Genomic DNA, 24,909 nt, shown 5'->3' with positions numbered 1-24,909 from the left:
CCTTAGTTGTTGAAATATAATTATTTGAATTTTTATATGGTTTAATTATGGGAATGTATTAGTAGAGAACTGGATATGTTGTCCTGTATTCAAGGTACATTATTATAATTTCAGAAGAATCAAAAAATTAATCACTTGGATATTATTTAAGTTAAATCCAGTTTTAAAAAATTCATAGTAATGTACCTTTTGTTAGTTGCTCCAATAGTCTGGGCTTGCCAAGTCTTTTTTTTTTTAATTTTTTCTTTTTACTTTTACAAAAAGGCATGCTAAAGTGTTCCAAGAAAGCATTACTATATATTAGAGTATTATAAATAGCTAAAGGTTGATCATGACATTTGCTTGCTGGAAATGTCCCTGCATAACCATTCAGATAGATAGATAAACAGCAAAACCTCTTCAACAACTCTCCCTATGGCTTTGCATTCAAAACAAGAATTCTTGAAATTTTCAATTCTAATGTTTAATGATTTATTGTGAACTTCACTTATAGAGAAAAAGAGTTTGTATTTACATATGAGAAATGAGTGGGTAGGCTCAAAGGATTCAGTTTCTGTTCAGAAGCATTATCTACCCTTTTGTAGAGGTCTCTGTTAGGTTCCTGTTAGATTTTAGGACTGTTTTTATTTCTCATTGATATTTTACTTAATACTTTACATGCATATTCTCCAAGAACCTGAAAATGGGCCAAGTAATCCAGAAATAATTTTAAAAATTTTATTTAGTTGACATTTTGAAAATTATAAATGAATGCTTTTACCTTCTGCTTGGAGAATGAAAGATGAATAAATAGCCATAGATGACAGGTGATCCAGTTTGGGGTGGGCATGGGTAGGGATAGAGACTTCTTCCCAAACGTCTCTAGGATTTTATTCTTACAAATAGATGATCAGTATAAAATTACAATAAAATTAATAGCCACATTTTATTTATAAAACGTGCAAGGTATTTTCTTAAGTACTTTATATATAGCATCTTATTTTATTTGTACTACTTACTGTTGCCTGAGATAGGTACTATTTTTTCCCGTTTTGTGGATTTGAGAATGATGCATATAGATGTTAAGTAACTTCCACTGTAGTAACCAAAAGTCCGACTCCACAATCCATTCCCTTTAATCTATTTGTTACACATGTATGGTCTATGCACAAGCCGACGTTTCTGCTCTCCTAATGTGGCTACATTCAATAAATTAAGAAATGTACCACATGTAAAAACACATAGAGACTAGGGAATAGGCTTGTGAAATTTGTTCTAGGTCGCTAAAATAAACAGACTGGTATAAATATAAGCAGTGCCCAAAGGAACTTGGCCCCAGAAATCAGACTGCATGACTGACAGTAAACTCATGGTAAACAGTACTCATGCAGGCTCTAATTATAGGACTAATTCTTTAGGTCTCTATGCAAATAAAAGAGATGTTTAATATGTGTTCAATGACAACAGCTGTTCTCCAGTGGTATCTAAAACAAAGGCAATTATTTATGAATTAAGCTCAATTGATAGAGAACATCTAATTTTTAAGCTGAAATATCAGATAATGTAAGATACCAAAACTTTATTCTTCTTATTCTTAGGTTTTGAAAATAATATCCATTAACTTCAATAATTTTTTTTCTGTCTTGATGAGGTTTATTTTGATATGTAATGTTCAAATCTCTTAGATTTCATAACATCTCCTTTTGGGTAAATTTCCTTAAAGTTAATATATTCATCGCTTTCTTATTCTGTGCTTAGCACTGAATAAGAAATAAGTGAAGTGGTAAATATGTTCCCTGCCCTGGAGAAACTTGCTCCCTAGTGGAGAAATTAAGAAAAATACTTGAATTTTTAAAAATTCTATAAAATTTATTGTAAATAATGCTGCAAGGAAATTGAAGTACATGTGTGTTTTTTGATTTTGGTTTCCTCAGGGTATATGCCTTGGAGTGGGATTGCTGGGTCATATGGTGGTTTTATTAAGGAATCTACCTACCATCTTCCAAAGTAGCTGTATCAATTTGCATTCCCACAAAGAGTGCAAAAGGGATCCCTTTTCTACTGACCTTCTCCAGTATTTACTATTTATAGACTTTTTGATGATGGCCCTGCTGACTGGTGTGAGGTGATATCTCATTGTTGTTTTGATTTTCGTTTCTTTAATAATGAGTGATGTTTAGCATCTTTTCATGTGTTTGTTAGCCATCTGTATGTCTTCTTTGGAGAAATGTCTGTTTACATCCATTACTCTAGGAGGTGGGTCGTAAAGGATCTTGCTTTGATTTATATCATTGAGTGTTCCTCTATGATTTCCTCTAAGAGTTTTATAGTTTCCGGTCTTACATTTAGGTCTTTAATCCATTTTCAGTTTATCTTTGGCAAATATAGCCTCTTCAGTAAGTGGTGCTGGGAAAACTGACAGCTACATGTAAAATAATGAAATTAGAACACTTCTTAACACCATCCAAGTGTTTCAAAGGTCTACAGTAACCGTTTCCCCTCCTGTCACTTGAATTCTCCTAGTAATTTCACATTTTTATCATTCAAATTAAATCTTGTTTTTGCTTCTTAAGGATGAAAACGTGTTAAGGCTATTTCTAGAGGATACATGTGGTCAGTAGTTTAAATTTCATTTTATAATAAATTAGAGGTAGAATTTTAATGCTGACTTTGCTGTTATTAAAAGTTACCTTCAATCAGCCAAAATTTGTAGCTCATTTATTATGTGCTAGGAACTTACTGACTTCAGAAGATAGAAAGATCCATTAGTTCATCATTCATTCACTCATTCAATCATCAGGCTAAATATTTATTGAACAATGATTGTGCACCAAGCATTGCAGTATTGAAACAGGAAATAATAAAAGAAAATATAGATGATATTAGATGACAGTAAGTGTTAGGGAGAAAAATGAAGCAGTAAACAGAGAGTAGATTTTAAATAATATTAATACGGAAAGTTTCAGTAACATATGACATTTGATTAAAGCTCTGTAGCAGCAGATGGAGTAAGAAAAACGGCTATCTGGGAGGATATTCTAGGCAAAAGGTAGAGGAAGTGCAAAGGTCCTGCCAGAGACAAAAGTGTGCCTGGCATGCGTAAGTGGTATCTGATATGCAGATTGGGTATCCCAGGTGGCTCAGTGGTTGCAGGAAACATGGGTTCAGTCCCTGGATCAAGAAGATCTCCCGGAGGAGGAAATGCCAACCCATTCTAGTATTCCTGCCTGGAAAATCCCATGAATTGAGGAGCCCGGTGGGATACAGTCCATGAGGTCACAAAAGAGTCAGACACTGCCTAACAGCTAAACAACAATGTATAGATTAGACAGAGTAATGGGAGATGAGGCTAGACAGGGAGCAAGGGTGGGGATGGGGTGGGTAGGAGAACATGCCGCACCTAGAAGCCCATTGTGATGACTGACTTTCACTCTTCCTCTGACTTAGGTGGGCATCACTGGAGGGCTTTTAGGCGTCCTTCTGACAACTAGGAGGAGCAAAAGTAGAAGCAGATGTTCATTCCAGTTTAGTCTGATTTCAGTGTCACTAATTGGAGTCCTGGGGTGATAGTGGCTAAGGTCAGAGAAATAGCAGTGCTAGAAGCAGTGAGAAGTGGTCAGAGGCTGAACATATATCATAGAGAGGAGGGATAAAATTGTTGATCAAATGCTGTGTAGTGTGAGGTGAACGAAGTCCTTAGGATGACTCTAAGGTTTTTGACCTGGCTACATAGAATGTGGAGTTATTTTACAGAGATGGGAAAGACTTGCAAAAGTATTTAATGATAAATAGGCTGAGGAATAGCAATAGCTTAATTTTGCAGGTTTTATTTGAGATGCCCTTTAGCCTACTCAGTTGAGATGACTGGAGGGCAGTTGGATATATGAATCCAGAGTTCAGGGAGAGAACCAGCTGGAGATTATTTTCAGAAGTGTTTGCCTTTCCAATATATATTTTGCTCCTCCCTACATGGATGAATACACTGATGGGAAAATACTGAAAGTGTGGCTAGAGTTCTTCCCTGTCCAAAATAGCAACCAGGATTCTCTGCAGCCCTGGTATTTTTTGTTTATTTCTGAAGACCCTTCATATCCACTCCCTTCACTGTGAAAAAATCTAATCATCCAAACGGAGCTTGATCATTACTACTATGTGAAACAGCTTATTGTTCCTACCATCAAAGTTGTACAGTTCAATAGTGTTATTTGTTTGTATCACATTAAGATACAGCTTACCTGTGTGTGGACTTGTACCTCTCCACACTGTGAGTTGTACAGGGAAGGGAGTCATGTCTTATTTATTAATTTTTTATCCTAAAGAACTAGTCTGGCCTGTTTGTATTATCTGCTAGATATTTGTTAAAATTAATTATCCTAGTAGGAGTTAGCTCTGGAGTTTATGCTGTGTTTTAAAAGTTGGCTGTATATGGCAAATGTATTAGCCAATGAATTATTCTAACAGTTATTTAGTTAGCATTGTTTCCTCAAGGCCTGTTTTATATGTACTATTTATTTCTATATAGGGTATATTTTCTGATTTCAAGTTTCCATATTAATATAGGAAACCTGAACACAGAGTTTCTTAAAAGATTTTAAGGTAGTAATATTTAGACCTTAAAACAATGGACATAAAATATAGCACAGTTCCTTAAGAGTTTTTGAAACAGGAATATTAATAAATCAGATTTGGTTATGAATTTTATATTCACTAGGTTATTTGCTAACTTTAAAATGATTGTATTTATTTTTCTAGTAATTAAGTTTGTCCTTGTTCCTTTGTCTTAAAAAAGATTGTGAATCTTACATTTTAATATAGGCTCAGATTTTCCCAAGTGTGAGTTAAGGAGTTCATTATTCTTATCTCTGTCAATTTCCTAAGTTACAAATGAGCTGAAGCAATTAATTCTTTCAAGTCTCCTGTAGTTATTATAGTGTGAGGCAGGTTTCCTTGTGGTTTTGTAATTCTTTTTGTCACATTTTCACTGTGTTTACTATCTCGACTTGACGCTTGTTGACATGCTGATTCATGTTTTAGTGTACTAGATGGATTTTTTTCATCTGGAGGAATATGCATAAAGAGGTCACATCTTATCGTCACACTGGCATTTCTAGTATGTGTCAGCCATATATCTCCTTTTAATTTAATCTCTGAAAAATGTACAGGGATTTCTGCAGCTAAGCTGTACAAATCGATAAAATTTATAATCAAGGCTTCCTAATCTCTAAACCTAATATAAAATTTCACAACTATTGATTACATGTGAAGGATCTGCAAGCTGTTAATCATGCATGAAAGCATAGAATAAGTGGTGGCTTCAGAAAAGGAAATAGACAAATAATCATCACCCCTACAGTCCTTATCTGTCTTTTTATTCCCCTGAAGCAAGCATGTTACCAGACACTTGCATTTTATTAAATTAAATGATGTGTTCCAGTATGTCAGTAGCTACTATCTCTTTCAAAATTTGTATTACTATAGTTTTTTTCTCTTATCATTTAGAAATTTTCTTGTCTTTTCTTCAGAAATGTGATCCAAAGCAAATTAGTCTGTTTTATAAGTTTTCAGAAGGACTGAGAGCAGGATCTAAGTTAATGTATTAAAATTCTGATTTTTGTAAGGAGTGAAATGAGCCATACATACTTGGAATATCATTATAATGTAATCGTTGTAGGTTATTTTAGGGGGCTTAAAGGACTTCATGTCATAAGATAGCTTCACTTAAAATGAGCCCTCTTAACTTTTCATTTACTACTGTTGGAGTTATGTAGTTGAGGAAAACACGTACTTTTTAAAAAAATGTATTTATCTTAATTGGAGGCTAATTACTTTACAATATTGTAGTGGTTTTCGCCATACATTGACATGAATCAGCCATGGGTGTACATGTGTTCCCCATCCTGAACCCCCCTCCCACCACCCTCCCCATCCCATCCCTCTGGGTTATCCCAGTGGACCAGCCCTAAGCACCCTGTCTCATGCATCAAACCAAGCACTGTTAGAAGGATTTGGATAATGTGAAAGAAAATGAAGTCATCAGTTGTGTCCAACTCTTCGGTACCCCATTGACTGTAGCCTACCAGGCTCCTCCACCCGTGGATTTTTCCAGGCAAGAATACTGAAGTGGGTTGCCATTTCCTTCTCCAGGGGATATTCCTGACCCAGGGAGTGAACCTAGGTCCCCTGCATTGTGGGTAGACGCTTTACCAGCTGAGCCACAAGGGTAAAAATATATGTAAATGTATTTTTTCTGTTAGACCTATCCACTCAGAAGTAAAGAAATTTAGATTATATTGCTGATTCACTTTATATCTACCTATAAACATATTGATGTAAAAATTAAAATATTTAGTTTTATGTCTCAGTGAGGAACTAGGGTGCTAGAAAATGACTCTCAATTTTATTATAGCTTAAAATAAAGTATTGCGTGTCTTATGTCTCATAGAATTAGTAGGCCTATGTTTAATAAATTAGTATCTGTGAGAGCATAGTGAAGAAATGAACCTACTCTCAAAGAGCATACGGGAAGTAAAGATGAAAATAAATTAATTTAAAGTCATTTTACGTCATATACTGCCACGATATCTGGCGCATGTCAAGCCCTTAATAAATGTTTATTTCAAAATAAAAAGTATATAAATTAGTACATAGTGGCTCAGCACAATTCAGTTTTAGAGAAATAAAATTTGTTAAGTACTCTTCTATGCAGGGATCACTAATGTAATCGTCACACAAATGTTAAGGTAATTTACCACGTGAGATTTTAGCTGAAGCTCCAATACTCTGGTCACCTGATGCAAAGAGCCATATCATTGGAGACCCTGATGTTAGGAAAGATTGAAGGGAAAAGGAGAAGAGGGCAGCAGAGGATGAGATGGTTGGATAGCATCACTGACTCAGTGGCCATGAATTTGAGCAAACTCCAGGAAGTCGTGAAAGACAGAGAAGCCTGGCTTGCTGCAGTTTTATGGTATCTCAGAGCTCGACACAACTTAGTGACTGAACAGAGATTAAAGGTAGAGCTTATATCAAAATGCTGAGCAATGATTAGCCACAAAATCTCATCAGTGGCAGAAAGCCTCTGATGATCATGTCTGGCTCACAAATCTGCTGGTGGACTGGCTATTGGCTGATCTAGACAACCTTTGCGTGTACAAAGGTGACTTACTCAGCTGTGCTCCATATGCATCTCTTAGTCCAGAAGTGATGGTGGAGGTGTAAGAGCAGGAGGAGCTCACAGGACTTCTTGAGATATAGGCTGAAAATCAGCACAACATCGCTTTTGCCTCATTCTGTTGACCAAAGCAAGTCACGAGGCAAGTACCAAATCAAAAGATGGGGAAATAGACCCCATTTCTTTGGTGCTAAGAGTTGTAAAGTCACATGGTCAATAGTGTGAATACAGGGAGAGGTGAAGAATTGGAGACATCACAGAATTGAGTTCTTAAGTTGTGTTTTCATTAGCTCTTGAACACAAAACATGTTAAAATTAGTTGCTTTATTTTTCAGGAAATAAATGTTCCAAGCATGTACTATGGGACCAACCACTTTGCTTGGTATACAAAATATTTACATCTTTTAGTTCAGTGTAAGAGTGTCACTTATCTTCTTTTTAGGAGTGGAGAAAGCACTGAAAATTCCCTCTAAAGTTTTGTTTTTTTTCTCACTTTATTTATTTTAAATTAATTTTTAGCTGGGGGGATTGCTTTATAGTGTTGTGTTGGTTTCTGCTGTACAACGGAACAAATCAGCCATAATTATACATACAACACTTCCCATTCGGGCCTCCCTCCCCTCCCCCATCCCACCCCTGTAGGTCATCACAGAGCATCAGGCTGGTTCCCTGTTTTGTCATAGCTGTATGCAGCACCTCTCTAGTCATCTTGTTTTATACACTGTATGTTATGAAGTAGTGTTTTACATAATAATTTTTTAAGACAATATGCAACACTATATTTTTATGTCTGAAAAATGTTTTTGCTAAACATTTTTATGAAAAATAAAGTTTATATTGTGGTAGGAGATTTTCTTTTTTTCTTCAATAAATATTTTTAAATGCCTTTTCTTTTTCTATTTCATGTATTATCCACGTATATGTGTTTTATGTTTTATGTCTTAAGTGTTGTTTAAAGTATAACATATAAGCAGAATATGCAATATCAGAGAATGAATTAAAGTGGTTTCACTGATTGTAGTTACATGTCTCTTCCAACACAGTCTAATATTATTAGATAAAAATTTAAGTGAGAAACATTAAAGAGTCCCCAAGTTTTCAAGTCCCCATATTTTGAGAATTAGATTTAATAAGACAAACATTAGGATTTAACTTTTTTAAAAAGTAGTTATTTTTGTCTTTTTCTTTGTCCCTTTGATTTTTAAAAATCAAACAATTTCCTTATCATTATTGTAGAGAGGATACAAATGTTGCTAGAATTGTCTGATGAGCTTCTATCAGGCTCTTGAGAGCAGTGAAGGCATATTTTGGTTTAATTTGGTGATGTGCTTAGTATTATTCTGATGGTACTGGGTAAATATTTCTGTGACTCTGTAGGAGAGCTGAGTGAACCACGCACCCCCTGTCATTCTATATCCCCTGAGTCCAAGCATGTCATTTCAACAACACAGCCAGAAAGCCAAAAGAGCTGACAGTTGGTTTGTGATTATTCCTGGACCTGAGGCTCCCTCATGTTACAGTACTAATCAAGTCATCTCACCAACTTATCATTAACTCAATTTGACCCGTGGGAGCAGAGATGAAATCTTTTTGGCAAGACTAATGATGCTATAAGATTGAAAAGATGTGCAGTGTAAAACCTTGATTATTCTCAGTCATTACCATGAGGAAAAGAATAAAAATACAAAGCATCAAATGGCAAAAGTAAAGACAGTGTCTTTCAGAGCATTTAAGCGTTTTCCTCCCCCATGGTATGCCAATGTTTTCTTCCTAATTTTTTTTTAAGTCACCTTTGTTCAGACATTTCATCTCAATTATTTTTTACACTAACAAATATTTTCTCTGGCAGTCAAGAAATTCACTTCTCTTGCATTTGTTTTGATAAGTGGAATGGAAATTGTACTTTGCAGTCAGCTTCTAAGCTTTCTCATGAAAAAGCAGCCAGGAACACGGAGCTCCCTGTCATGCTTCAGTATTCTTAGTTTGTGACATCTTTGACAAGATCTTCCTTTTCTTCTTGGCATGAGCTTTGGGATAGCTTCTGTTTCTCTCTGACTGACAGATGGATAATAAGTTTTATCACTAAAAACTGATTTTAGGGAAATGTGATCCCTGCCCTCGATTCTCTTGTATTTGTTAAAGCTTTTGTTTTCACAACTCTTTCAGAATAACTAGAGATTATCACTACAGAAGCACCTGGATATTGACCATCGTGTCACGTGCTGTTCGGCAAATACCACAATTTGAATTGCCTTTTATCTGTTATCTAGAACCATGTGTTAACCACCCCCGGCTTTTACTTCTTGGCACTGGGTAGAAATATTTAATGGCTCAGCTTAGGGGCTGTTGGACGAATGTGTCCTCAAATAAGGGTTGTTTTTTCCTTGAAGAATAAGAGGCACTTTACAGAAACACTTGCTGTTGAGAAGTGACTCAAAATAAGCACTCTCTGTCGACCCATGTCTTAATTTTTCTTAATGTTTAGAGAGTTATTAAGTAGTTTTTCATTTTTTCCTATCAAATTGTATTAAATATTTGCCACAAAAACTATTACAGACATAAATCCCATGCTTGATCTGTTTAGAATTTAAGTAAGGGCAGTGATGTTATACTTCCTTATTTATCTGTTAATTGTACATTACTGGTCATAGATTTGATATGCCACTTTTCTGCTATGTCTGTTTATTTCTTCTTGATTTCATGTGACCTTTCTCACTGTAGCGACTAAGAAATAGGTGAACAATAAAAGGGAAGTGGAATGGGAAAAGTTGGTAACCCTAGCTGATCAACATTTGGCAGAAAAGATAAAGAAAACCATATGTCTACTGAAGTCACTTCTTCCTGGCGTCTTACTCTCCACTAACACATTGCAGTGTTTGGATTTCTCCTCTTCCATTGACTGCACAGTTGACCCAACCTCCAACTTTATTTTTCTAAAGCAATTAATTGACTGTGTTAATTTCCTGCTCTGTTACTTTCTATTAGATATAGATGAGGTTACTTCTTGTCATGACATTCAAAATTTTTCTAATCTTTTTTCAACAAATATTTCCTATATAATCTATTAGATAACTTGTATAGCAACCAAATGAGACTGCGTATTTTTTCCAGTTTCCTCTACATATTTATGCATCTTATTTCCTCTTCATTTGTATTATTTATCCAAACTAGTCTATAGATCTTCTTGCATTATTCATTGAGACCTAATCCAAATGTCTTCCATTTGACAGGTAGAAGTTGTTTCTCTTTCTTAAATTCCTATAGTATCTTATTCCATTCACATACATTTCTATAATATTGTTTTAACTCTTTATCTTTTTTCTTAGTTTATCACCTTTACTAAATAAATGTTAGGCTCCTTGAAATCTATTATTGTTTTATTCTCTTCAGAATCTTCCACAGTGTCTCGTATCATATACTTACATAGTAGGCAACCCATTTTTTCTTTCATAATAGATGGATGACTTGTTCAAAATATTTTAATATGATCCTTTGCTTCCAGAAGACAACTACCTTGCTATATTTCTTCCTAAGTTTCTGCCATAATTTTGCTCCACAGCTTTTATCAATTCCTTGTTTTTTTCCCAAATTTCATTTTGCTAGAAAAGCAAAATGAGAGAGAGAGAACATGTGTGGAATACCTAATAGAAATTTGAAAGTGGAAAGTTAAAAATTGGAAAGAAAGAACATTTAGTAAATTTCAAAACACTGAACAGATAATGTATTAATAAGTGGGATCCCCATTGTTTTAGCATCATTGTGGTGACCAGTGATGATTGTTATAAATACTAGCTACTGTGATGTCTCTACATGCCATTCACCACACAAGCTCATTTCTTTAAATTATTTAATCCTTTAAAAAGCACTTATGCTCACTTTATGTAACATAGTGAGTCCTGAGCAATAACTTGCTTCTATTTATTCTATAAAAATTAATTATTTCAATTTTAAAGGTTAAAATGTTTATTTATGCATTAATATCTCAGAAATAAAATGCTATTATTGATAAGCCATAAGAATAATGGATCAGGGTGAGAAATTTATGTAATTTTATTGTCAAATTCTCTGATAGAATTTACTTTGAATGGATTTCAAAGTAGTAGAACATTATCACATCTCTACCTTTTATATTCTGATATTTTAAAAAAATCTATGTACACATGGTTGTCAAACCATGTCAGAATTAACAGACTTCAGAGTTGTTGCATGGCAGAGTGCCTGTTTTATGTGTGTATGTATGTGCATGTGTTATATATGTATATGTGTATATATACATAAATGTACACCCGTAAGCACACATATAACATATATGTAAATATAGCTCAGAATGTCCAACTTCAATAAAAACTGGAAAAAATAAAGAATATGTCAATTAAGAAAATGTTTAATTAAAGAGTGACTTCCTCTGAGTTATTGCAGATGCCTTAGAGCTCAAGATAATTGAGTTTTGACTTTAGATGTGCTTCTGTATATGTGTGTGTGTGTTTACTTTGTTGTATGTGGGCTTCTGAATATTTCCCTAGGTTAGAGTAAAATTACATTTTAAGTCACTATGTTAGTAGTAAATATTTGTTTTGCAGCATTTATTCAAGTCATTGTGGAAAATATAGATTTTAAATACCATATTGACAGTGTAGAAAGATTCTTTGCTTATTAGAAAGATATTTCTTTTCACAAATCTTCACTTTTTATACCAGTTAATAAATTATTCACTACTGGTATTATGATTGTGGTTTATGCACATATGTATAGGGTTTGTTAACCTACCTTTTCCAGATTTTGAATTAGAGTTTTAACATCTAATTTATATCAGTGTCAAAGTAAGCAGCATTTAAGTACATCAAAATAACATTCTCAACGTGAACTCTGTATTTTTTTACATATTACATAATAAATATGTCTTTGGTCAACTCTTAAAAATGAATAATTGATTATGTAAAGTTGTATCTTTGAGTATCTGGATGTACTTTTATTTTAAAAATTAAAAAATTGAAATATAATAAAATGTGGGGAGTAGTGAGTTATTTCTGCTTTTGACAGTGAGTCCTTCAGTGTGCACACATTTGCATCTCTTCTTGCTCTTCCATGCCTAGAGAAATGCCAAGCTCCTGCAAACTCTGACTTGCTCTAGGGCTCTTCAGAATGTGAAGCAGTTCTAATAGGCAGTCAGCTAGTTGCAGCAGCTGAGCAGACCTCGAATAGCACGTACATTTCCTATTTTCAGTACTCCATAAAGTGGTTGAATAAGGGAAGCCAGAAGGCAAAAGAAATTGGATAAATGAGATTAGTTAAGAGAAGAAAATTTCTATTTATTTTTGTAAATAGTTAAGTTTATAAGTAGAAAAATAAATTTTTTAAATTATTTTATGATTATCTTGGGACAAAATGTTAATAGGTAGTCAGTAATATAACAGGCAAATTTTAGTCTATGACGTATTAAGTAGCTTTTTTTTTCTTTACCATTTTGTATGTCTACTTTTTTCATACTGATATGTACACTTTATTCTTTCTTTCTTTTTTAAAAAAGATGCGTATATGCATCTAAATTTGCTGTTCAGAAACACTGTCTCCCTATGATGACTACACCCTAAAGTCTTGTGTAACCTTTGAACCATTCCTATGATTATCTGCTTTTTCGTTGTTGTTCTTTGTTTTGGGGGGGGTGGCGTTTATTGGCCTTATAGTTTCCACTCATTGCCAAAGTTAGTTAGGTAAAGATTTCTTCCTCTCCTGCCAAAGAAGTTGTGTCATACATCTGTAAAACAGATTCCTTTTAAAGTTTTATTTCATTGTATTTTTTAATATATTTATACCCCTTTAACTCATTTCTCTGACACTTCATCCACTGCTTTTGGCAAATGTCAATCTGTTCTCTGTAACTAATCTATGATCTTTGGGGGGAGTTATTTTTTGTTTTTAAGACCCCACATATTAGAGAGATTATATGGTATTCGTTTTTCTCTATCCGATTTATTTCACTTAGCATGATACCCTGGAAATCTATCCATGTTGTTGCAAAAGCCAAGGTTTCATTCTTTTTCATGGCTTAACAGTATAGTATTCTATTGTACATATGCATATTTGCATATATATACATAAATATATATGAAATATATTTTCTTTACATATTCATCCCTTGATGGATACTTTAGTTGTTTCCTTGTAAGATAGCTGCACTGAACATGGGGATGCATATATCTTTTTGAGTTAATGTTTTTATCTTTTTCAGGTACATACCCAGAATTGGAATTGCTATATCATTTGGTAGTTCTATTTTTAATTGTTTGAGGAACTTTAATGCTATTTTCTATCGTGGCTGCACCAATTTACATTCCCAACAGTGCACAATGCATCCCTTTTCTCAGCATCCTCAGCAACACTTCCTATTTCTTGTCTTTTTGATAACAGCCATTCTGATATATATGAAGTGGTATCTTATTGTGCTTTTGGTTTGTATTTCCCTGATGATTAATGATATTGAAGATTGCTTCATGTACATGTTGACCATCTGAATGTCTTTTTTGGAAAATATCTATTTGGATGTTCTGGCTATTTTTAAATCATTTATCTTTTGAATTGTAGGAGTTATTTATGTATTTTGGATGTTAACTACTTATCAGATAAATGATTTGCAAATAATTTCTCCCCCTGAAGCGGTTACTTTTTCAGTTTTTTAAGTTTGATGTAGTCTCACTTTTTTTTTTTTTTTTTTTTGCTTTTGTTGCCTTTGTTTTTGGTGTCAGATTAAAAAAAAATCATTGCCCAGAACCTGTGTCAAAAAGCTTACTGCCTATGATTTTTTCCTAAAAGTTTTATGGTTTCAGGTCTTACTTTCAGATATTTAGTTCATTTTGATTAATTTTTGAATATGGCATAAAAGAGTGGTTGTGTTTCATTCTTTTGCATATGGCTGTCTAATTTCCCCAACACCATTTAATGAAGAGATAGTTCTTTCCCCATTGTATATTCTTGACTCCTTTGTCATAAGTTAGTTGACCAGATATGTATGCATTTATTTCTATGCTCTCTATTGTGTTTCTTTATGTTTCTTTTTTAATACAAGTATCATACTATTTTAATTGTTATAACTTTGTAATATTGTTTGAAATCAGGGATCATGTTGCCTCCAGCTTTGTTCTTTCTCAAGATTGCTTTGGCTATTTGGGTTTGTGTCTGTGTGTGTGTGGTCCCAAATTTTAGTATTATTTGTTTTATTTTTCTGAAAAAAAAATGCCATTGGAATTTTGATAGAGGTGAAAATTGACTCGGTAGATCACTTTGGTAGTATGGCCATTTTAACAATATTGATTTTTCCAATCCATGAGCATTGAACATCCTTCATTTGTATCTTTTTCAACTTCTCTTATGCTTTTCATAGTTTTTTAAAGTTGTATTAGAATGCAGGGTAAGTGCAAATTGAATAGTGAAACAAAATGAAAAGATGTGTGAGAGTGAGTGATCACTTGGACAAACAGAAATTTGTAAAGGGTAAAATGTCAGATTCAAAATGAGGGGTATATGAAAAAAGTATATAGCTACTAGACCTAAAAAGTTAAAACTGAGAAATGAATAATTATTGGTATTTTCTGTTATTGCTGTATGAGATATTTTCATTATATATGCCAGGTATTTTCTGGAACAATCTTACTTTTCATTCTATATACTTTTCAAATAAACTATCCAACCAGTCCATTCTGAAGGAGATCAACCCTGGGATTTCTTTGCAAGGAATGATGCTAAAGCTGAAACTCCAGTACTTTGGCCACCTCATGTGAAGGGTTGACTCACTGGGAAAGACTGTGATGCCGGGAGGGATTGGGGGGCAGGAGGAGAAGGGGACGACCGAGGATGAGATGGCTGGATGGCATCACTGACTCGATGGACGTGAGTCTGAGTGAACTCCGGGAGTTGGTGATGGACAGGGAGGCTTGGCGTGCTGCGATTCATGGGGTCGCAAAGAGTCGGACACGACTGAGTGACTGAACTAAACTGAACTGATGGACTAACTGCACCAGGGCCACTCAGTTGCATGTGATTGTTACAACAATATCACAGTTTAACTGGGAAATTTTGGATGATCCTATCTATCAGTGCCTGGCCAGTTTGTGGACAGTGGTGCCAAAAACTGTGTTTTCAGTCTAACTAGATAGAAATGAAAGTGTCATCATCTCACTCTTGTGCCTGGCAGGAAAAACGTTAACATAGCAGTAGACATATAAAGAACCTTTTTTTTTTAATGATTGAAAACCACATCTTTGTTCTAGCCTATTTAACATGCTTAAGAGAAACACTGAAGCAAAAGTGACAAAATAGGGAGACTAGATATTGTAAACAGTCAGAAGATCAGCAGACAGAATTTAAATCCTAAACTTTGGATTTTATCAAAAGTTTATATGTATATATGTGTGTATATATATATATATATACACACACATATATACATATAGTCTTACGGTTTTAAATTAAATGGCCAACAGAGTGTAATGTAGGCTTGCCATCTGTGCACTATGCTGATTATTTTTACACAACTAAGACTTTAATCTTAAAAAATGAAAATTTATAAAAACACTCATGTTGGACTTTTTGTATTTTTTATTATTTTTCTTTGCTTTCTTCCTACACATTTCTATTTTGCAAGAGCACTAACAATCCCTAATGCATTAACAGAGGCACCAACAAAGCCTTGACCTTGGCCTTGACTTTGATCTCTTTTGTCAAATCAATGTATTAAAGTTTTGCCGTGTATTTGTTTGTTTACTATGTAGACTTTGCAATGGCCATGACTTTCATTTGAGCAATTATTTTTATTAAGTTAGACAATTAAAGTTAGTCTTGCATGAGAAAAGTATACACTTGGGAAGCAGTGATGGATGAATTCAAGTCTTAAAAGTGTTTAGTTCTGCCAGAATTTTCCAGTTGAATGGAAATTCACCTCCCAGTTTGGTTTGGGTGACACTCTATGGATTGTCAGACCTGAGTGTTTCCTAGAGAAAGACAAAAAGAGATCAAAAAGGATAGATGACAGTGTGAGTATCCACATGTGTTCTTGCAGTTTTTCTCAGATATTTTTCTGCTTTGATGAACAGCATCATTACTGAAATAATAAATGTTAATTAATATCTGCATCATTTTTGTAAATTGTGGTTTAGTGATACAATTAGACTAATTAGTATACAGCATAGCTTGGTGACATGATAAATCATAGAGCAGAACATGTTGACTCTTATCCATTATGATGTATTAGCTAATTCACTTGCTCAATAATGACAAAAGATGGGGAATAGGGCAGTAACAATAGAAACAACTATAAAAGCATCATGGCCACATTTTCAGGTTTTTATTTTTCTACCACGTTCCTGAGAACTATGGACTATGGACCTTTTACATGTTTTTCTTTTTGCACTGGTAAACCATAGCCCCTGAAAGAAACCTTCAAGAACAAAATCACGAGGAACTTCCCTGGTGGTCAAACAGTTAAAACCCTGCTCTTCCCTGCAGCGGTTACAGGTTCAACAGGTTCAACCCTTGGTTGGGGACCTAAGATTCCATGTGCCACATGGTGTGGCCCCCAAATAAAATAAGATCATGAGTAAATAAAGAAACAATAAACAATGACTTTCCAGTTTTCCTAGGTTCACACACATTGTGTTATGTGCAGTGTTATACTTTTTCAGATGATTCATGGTAAAGCTGACAGCTATCTGCATATCTGATTAATTTTTCAGAACCTATGCGAACCCCAAAGACTTTAAAGATTGCTGAAATACAGGCAAGACGCATTGCTGTGGACTGGGAATCCTTGGGTTACAACATCACTCGGTGCCACACTTTTAATGTCACTATCTGCTACCATTACTTCCGTGGTCACAATGAGAGCAAGGCAGACTGTTTGGACATGGACCCCAAAGCCCCTCAGCATGTTGTGAACCATCTGCCACCTTATACAAATGTCAGCCTCAAGATGATCTTAACCAATCCAGAAGGCAGGAAGGAGAGTGAAGAAACGATTATTCAAACTGATGAAGACGGTATGGTCATACTTCTTTACTTTTAAAGGGAGATTATATCACAAGATTATGCACTGTCTTACAGTTTTGCCTAGAGTTCCCAAAATTGAATTGGATTCTAAAATCTGCTAAATAGTCTTAAGAGGGTTAACTTTGAAAATAGATTGTCTTAAACAAAAACCTTAATATTCTTCACAGTAGCATCAAATACTAGATGGACTCTTCCTTTACTTTTTTGTCTTTATATGATGTTAGAAAATTGGCAAGTATACTAAAAATCTAAATATGGATATATTAAATGTTCAAAAATAATTTTCACTGTGGCACCATATCAATTACCTATTGGGGAAATGCACTTAACTAAAAATTTAGTTTTTTGCATTTTACAGACCAATAGTAATACTTTCATTTCTTTTAGATTTGAAGGCAATATTATTTACCTGTTATATTCATTTTTAGATAGTTTATTTAATTATAAATATAAAAGAAGTTTAAGGTTTATATTTTTAAGTCTGAATAAAGGTCTGTATCATATATTGGTAAGCTATCATCTTTTATTTATTACCACCCAAGTAATTGAATTATAATTTGCCCAATTTCTATGTGTATTACTTCTAAATTATTAAATACTAGGAAGAAACATTTATATTATGAATTATATACACTTATACTATAGCATGTCATTAATGTGAATATGAATACAATTTTCTATTTTAAAAAATGTATCTTGGACAAAAGTAATATAATAATAACACTATATGCTTCCAAAGTAAGACATTTCATTTTCAAGACTTCCTTTATGAATGAAAGTATGCAAGAAGGAAAAAAAGTATGCCATATATATATATATATATATATATATATAGTGAATTGAGGCAAACCTGAACTGGGAGTCAGGAACTGTGAGTTTTCAATCCTGACTCAAATAACACTTGTAACCTTAGTAAGTCCTTTCACCCCTCTAATTCTCTACTTCTCAGCTCTATATAAAAAGTTTAAATTAGATGATCTCTAAGGGTCTATCCTGTTCTAAAATTTTCCTTGAATAGCTTGTTAGGGCAGCTACATTTTTATTTGGGTTTCAGAAAACAAGATGTATTTCATACCCTAGTGTTCCCAATTTCCCCAGATTCTGAACTTTAGTCTCAGATGTATATTTTGATGCCTGCAAGTATGAGATTGCCATAAAATAGTTCAAAAATACCATAGTTTGTAGAAATTCTCCTTATCACTTTAAATATTTTCACTCTGAAAAATGAAAATGATCTTGTATTGTTTTGCTGTTTTTGTTGAAATAAAGGGAAGCAAAAGCCTTTAAACTTCATTTAGCTCAGGTTTTCAAGGAACAATCTTGTCTTAAAATTATACATATTCCTAAAATTTCAAAGACTCATTCATGATAAATGTACTTTTGTCATCAATAGAACAGATTCACCTGAAATAATTCAGATTCATGTTTGAACTTGCACTTAAGCAAAACATTAACAATATTATGAAGAACAAACCTTGTTCTAACATATAAACACTTGTATTGCCTCCCCCCACAACACACATACAACACACATACTTATGAGAGAAAGAATGGCTGAATGTAGTTGTTTCATAGGTAGAGTATCAAAATGGGAAGTCTAAGCATGGATTCACAAGCTCTGAAAAAATGTCTGTCTCATTTCATAAAGTACAATAATACTATGCCTGATTACACTAGACATTAAGTATAGTTTATTTACCATGTTTTGTTAGTTTCAGGTGTACAGCAATGTGATTCAGATTGTTTTTTAACATTATATTCTATTTTATTTGGTAGCTTCCCTGATAGTTCAGATGGTAAAAAATTTGCCTGCAATGTGGGAGACCAGGTTTCATTCCCTGGCTCGGGAAGATGCCCTAGAGAATAGTTCAAGATCAGTTCAGTTGCTTAATCATGTCCAGCTCTTTGCGATCCCATGGACTGCAGCATGCCACGTTTCCCTGTCCATCACTGATTCCCGGAGCTTGCTCAAACTCATGCCCATTGAGTTGGTGATGTCATCCTACCATCTCATCCTCTGTCGTTCCCTTCTCCTCCTGCCTTCAATCTTTCCCAGCATCAGGGTCTTTTCCAACAGTCAGTTCTTCATATCACGTGGCCTAAGTATTGGAGTTTCAGCTTCAGCATCAGTCCTTCCAATGAATATCCAGGACTGATTTCCTTTAGGATGGACTGGTTGGATCTCCTTGGTTTCCAAGGGACTCTCAAGAGTCTTCTCCAGCACCACAGTTTAAAAGCATCAATTCTTCAGCACTCAGCTTTCTTTATGGCCCAACTCTCACATCCATACATAACCACTGGAAAAACCATAGCTTTGACTAGATGGTCTTTTGTTGGCAAAGTAATATCTCTGCTTTTTAATATGCTGTCTAGGTTGGTCATAACTTTCCTTCCAAGGAGCAAGCATCTTTTAATCTCATGGCTGCTGTCCCCATCTGTGGTAATTTTGGAGCCCAAGAAAATAGTCTGTCATTGTTTCCATTGTTTCCCCATCTGTATGCCAGGAAGTGATAGGACAGATTCCATGATCTTCATTTTGAAGCCAAGTTTTTCACTCTCTTTCACTTTCATCAAGAGGCACTTTAGTTCTTCTTTGCTTTCTGCCCTAAGGGTGGTACTGTCTGCATATCTGAGGTTATTGATATTTCTCCCTACACACTTGATTCCAGCCTGTGCTTCATCCAGCCCAGTTTTTCACGTGATGCACTCTGCATATAATTTAAATAAGCAGGGTGACAATATACAGGATTAACCTTTCGTTTCCCAATTTGGAGCCAGTTCATTGTAAGATACTGAATATAATTCCCTGTGCTATACAGTAGATTCTTGCTGCTTATCTATTTTATGTATAGTAGTTTGTACTCATTAATCCCATACTCCTACTTTGTCTCTCCCTCCCTCCATCTCCCCTTTAATAACTAAGTCTCTTTCTGTTCTGTATATAGATTCGTTTGTACTGTTTTTAGATTCCACGTGTAAGTGATACCATATAGTATGTCTTTCTGTGCCTGACTTCACTAATTGAAGTATTCTATAGATCCATCCATGTTGCTGTAAATGACAATATTTCATTCTTTTTATGATTGAGTAATATTTCACTGTACATATATTTATATGTGTGTGTGTATGTTTATACCACACCTACTTAAGTCAGATGAATCAGTGGTAACGAATTCACCCGCAAATGGAAGAGCCGCAGGAGATGTGGGTTCAATCTCTGGGTCAGGAAGATCCCTTTGAGAAGAGAATGTCTACCCACTCCAATATTCTTGCCTGGAGAATCCCATGGACAGAGGAGCCTGGTGGATTACAGTCCCTGGGATCGCAAAGAGTCAGACATGACTGAGCACTCACTCACTTTTCTTAAGCAAGTTGTCTGTTGAAGGGTACTTGAGTTTGTTTCCATGGCTTGGCTACTGTAAATAGTGCTGCTATGAACCTTGGGATCCATATATCTCTGAATTAGAGTTTTGTCTTTTCTGGATGTATACCCAGAAGTGAGATTGCTGGATCATGTGATTGTTCTATTTTTAGTGTTTTAAGGAACCTCCATATTGTTCTCCATAGTGGCTATACCAGTTTACATTCCCACCAACAGTGTGCGAGGATTCCCTTTTCTTTTATTTGTAAACTTTTTGATGATGGCCATTCTGACACATGTGAGATGATACATCATTTTGGGTTTGACTTGCATTTCTCTTATAATTAGGATGTTGAGCATCATTTCATGTGCCAGTTGGTCATCTGTATGTCTTCTTCAGCAGAATGTCTATTTAGGTCTTTTGCCCATTTCTTGATTGGGTTTTTTCGTTTTTTTGACATTCGGTTGTACAGGCTATTTATATATTTGGACATTAATCCTCTGTCATTTGCATCATTTGCAAATATTTTCTTCCATTCTCCAAGCTATCAATTAGTTTTGCTGATGGTTGCCTTTGCTGTACAAAAGGTTCTAAGTTTGATTAGGTCTCATTTATTCATTGTAGACTATATATTTTATAACTTGTGAGTTTAGTAAAAAGAATGTACTCATATGTTTTATTGCCTACACTTAAAAGTGAAAAATACATATTTTCTTAATTGATATTAAGTCTCCGTTATACAAGTTTTATGCTTCTTTAGTCAGTCATAGGGACTTCCCTGGTTGTTCAGAGAGTAAGGAATCTGCCTGCGATATGGGAGACCTGGGTTAAATACCTGAGTGGGGAAGATCTCCTGGAGAAGGAAATGGCAGCCCACTCCAGTATTCTTCCCTGGAGAATTCCATGGACAGAGGATCTTTGTGGGCTACAGTCAGTCCATGGGGTCACAAAGAGTTGGACATGACTAAGCAAATAATACTTCACTTCACTTAGTCATTCTCTAAAAATTTAATTTATTTTGATGGTATTATTTGGTTTGAGTTTTTAGTCTGCTTTTCTTTCCACAAACCAAAGAATACTGTCAGGCTCATTATATTCCTTTTTCATATTGCATTAAATTTTTAAATTAATTTTTCTGTACATATATGACTAGATTACTAGTTAGGAAGTGAATTGCCATGGAAATTTAAATTATGTCCTAAAGTTGATCAAACTCATGACTATTCTATTTATTTTATCTAAAAAAATTTTTGTAAAAGTAAAATGGAACTATTTAGCCTGATTTCAATATTATTTTTTACCCTCCTTTTAACCTCTTTTGAAAAATGTTTTTATTATTTGTAATGATATTGAGTTCTATACTATTGTTTCATGGTAGTAGAGTTGCAAAGTAATTCCCTCTGCTATAAACTTTTCTTTTTTTTTTTTTTAAGTTTTGCTTTATGTGTAAGACTAAATGAAGTTCAAGCTTTCTATGAAGTATTTGCAGATAATTCAGTCTTCAGATCAGAACTCCAGTTTCTACATAGGGTATTTAGAGACACAGAATATCTAAATCATAATCTATTGCTGGAAGATGGATGGATTGTGATGATCTAATTAAGTCAGTCTTACTAAATTATTGCTGCCCCATATACATAGAAAAATAATAAATTTTCAGTCATCTAGTTAAAGAATATAATTTCATGAATAGAATTCTGGAGACATCCATAAATCATGAGAGCAAAGCTAGAATGATTTCCCACCAGAACCCTAAAGTAGAATTTATATTTAAGTTATTGAATGCATTTTTTAATGCATAAGTAGAATTTTTTATATGAGATTTTGTTTTCATTTTTTTATTCTTGCATTCATAAAAATCAATATTGTTAAGTTAACCCTACAAGAAAACCTGGTTTGGGAGTATTTTTTGGCTAATAGAAAGCTTTCTTTAAATGTGTGTTTATTATAGTTTAAAGGCTGTTATGCTTATTTAATATTGTCCTACCCCACTCACATTTCATTTTCCTCTCTTCCACTTTGAGAATTACATTTTAAAGGATTTTCTTATGTGAAAAAATGCTTTTAGCTGAAACAGCTCCCAAATAAATTACAAGCAGGGGAATAAAAGTCAGCATTCTGTCTCCATTAAAAGTTGTTGATCTGGAAATGTGAGGTGACATTTCCTGCAATATAAAGACTGCAGTGGTGATGGTCTTAAGTAACTTCATGTTGTATTTGCACAGATCATGTGTACATATAGATGTTTTTTGTATGTAGAATTATCTTCCTTCAAATGTAGAAATTATTGAATGTACTCTGTGCCCATACTCCTTTCCCTACGTGTTTCATGTGTGTGTGTTCACCTTTGTGTAATTCTTGCTCTCATTCACTATACTGGCCCCAGTACAAGGGCAGTAATTAGAACTCTCTCAGCAATCATCTTCTCACAAACTTTTCCATAAATGTATGAAGTGAATCCCATTGACAGAGTTATACATGTGTAAGAAGAGCAGAAAAATACACAAATTCTGGGAAGGCTATTTCTAATGCTACTGTTCTCTCAATGTAGAATTTACTAACATTTAAAATGATCCCTGTTTGTGAACAATTTGAAACATCCATGCTATTTCTTTTTTTTTTTTTCCGTCAAATCATGTTTGGTGAATGCCTATAGTAATTATAATACCATCAAATAAACATTTACTCACTAACTTGGGCTTTGCCTCCACCTCCTCCCAACAGCCACCTTCTATGAGAGGTGGGAAAGGTGAATAAAAGCTTTCCCTTAAGTTACAGTTGTAAGCTTATTTCATTTGTGTGGAATAGAAACAATAGATATTCTCTTGCAAAACAAACTGATGCCCTTGGTAGCCTCAGCAGATGCCACAGATTATACACAGGGGCCATCACAGCCCCTCTACCTTGATATCTGCATAGCATGTGCCAATACTGTGGACCTGGGAGTTTATAGGAGTGGATGCCTTTGGTTAACTTTTTCCTAAGCCCTTGCTTATTAGATGCATAAACATATCTTGTAGAGTTTAGTCCTGGCGTCTTTTCTGTTTACGGTGGGTTTTTTCCTTCATGAATTCATTATTAATGTGCCAAATTATGTTGGCTGTCGCAGAGGTCATAACATCATTCATTATCTCCTTATGGATTGGAATAAATCTTACTCTTTTGACATATCATTCAGAATTTCTTGATGCTGCTGGCCACATTGCAATGCATTTCCTTTGATCCAGTGATTTTTAATTTATTTCCATCCTCACAAAATTGCTGTAGACTCTGAAACTACATTTCTAGATAATGTCAAGTGTGAAGTTTCATGTGTAACGTTTCACTGAAACGTTAGATTAAGGAAAAATATTAATTAAAAAACTGGGTTGATAGTTTCAAGAGAAAGCATACTTTCAAGCAAAGTAGGATGGATAGGCTATATTTTTAAACATTAAGGGAACAAAAATGCTGGATATTTATGTAAATAAGTAGCAACTGAATATTTAAATAAAATATATAAAAGGAAAAACACAATAGTAAAAGCATTTTGTATTTTGTCAATAGAAGCTGACACATCATTCATTGTTGCCACTGGGTATTGTCAGTTATATGACATTTGCAAATAAGGACTGGAATGGTTTCTCAAATCTTGTCATACCTGGGGACACTTCAAAGCTAGTTATGCTGATTGTTGAGTTCTAAAGAAGTCTGATGTTATAAAGTGGTTTGATTCTTTGCTTTGAAAAAGGGAATTTCATTTAAAAGACTGAAGCAATGATTTTGAACCTATTCATCTTAAAGAGTTTTTTATACACTGTAATAATGCTCTTTTTAAAAAAATTATAGAAATGCAATAAGTGTACCTATGAAAGATTGACTATTAATGAGCGTGTTAATTCAGTATCGTATGGTTTGGCTTTTGAGTCTAAGGAGCATTAATTATTATTATTATTTATTATTTTATGAACATTGTTTATAGAGATACTTTAGGGGCTTATAATAATCTTCAAAAAATCATTCAGGGAAATCTTTCAGGGCAAGCTCTGTTCTTGAAACAAATTACAAATGAGCCTTCACATTATTAGAGGGATACAACAGAGAGAACTAGACTACACTATTCAGCTCTCTGAGGTGATAGAAAATTCTGTTGAGTAAAAATAACTTTGCAGTTGTACATAATCTGCATTAGAAGCTTAGAGATTTATTTTAAATTCACATGCATTCCCACATATTAAAAGCTTGTCATACAGCTTATTTTCTTAGGGACATGTTTTTATTTATTTTACTTGCTTTTAACCTATTTATCCAGCTTACATGTTTACTTTTTTCTGTTTCTGATATAAGGAGCCTTATAACCAATAATGTATTTATATGTAG

The 24,909-nt window shown here is 34.2% G+C and overlaps 1 protein-coding gene across 4 annotated transcripts in view; it reads left to right on the top strand.

The window, feature by feature from the left end:
• The window catches only part of PTPRK (protein tyrosine phosphatase receptor type K), a 619,247-nt gene that overhangs the window by 469,933 nt on the left and 124,405 nt on the right, over window positions 1–24,909 (top strand). For all 4 annotated transcript variants that reach the window (XM_069598358.1, XM_069598357.1, XM_069598360.1 and 1 more), the window contains exon 8: window positions 16,876–17,178. In XM_069598358.1, the coding sequence (XP_069454459.1) occupies window positions 16,876–17,178 (303 nt within the window). The remainder of the gene's footprint in view (window positions 1–16,875; window positions 17,179–24,909) is intronic.

Source organism: Ovis canadensis, chromosome 8 (genome assembly GCF_042477335.2).
Source record: "Ovis canadensis isolate MfBH-ARS-UI-01 breed Bighorn chromosome 8, ARS-UI_OviCan_v2, whole genome shotgun sequence".
Lineage (NCBI taxonomy): Eukaryota > Metazoa > Chordata > Mammalia > Artiodactyla > Bovidae > Ovis > Ovis canadensis.
This window is presented reverse-complemented; position numbering and strand designations above follow the sequence as displayed.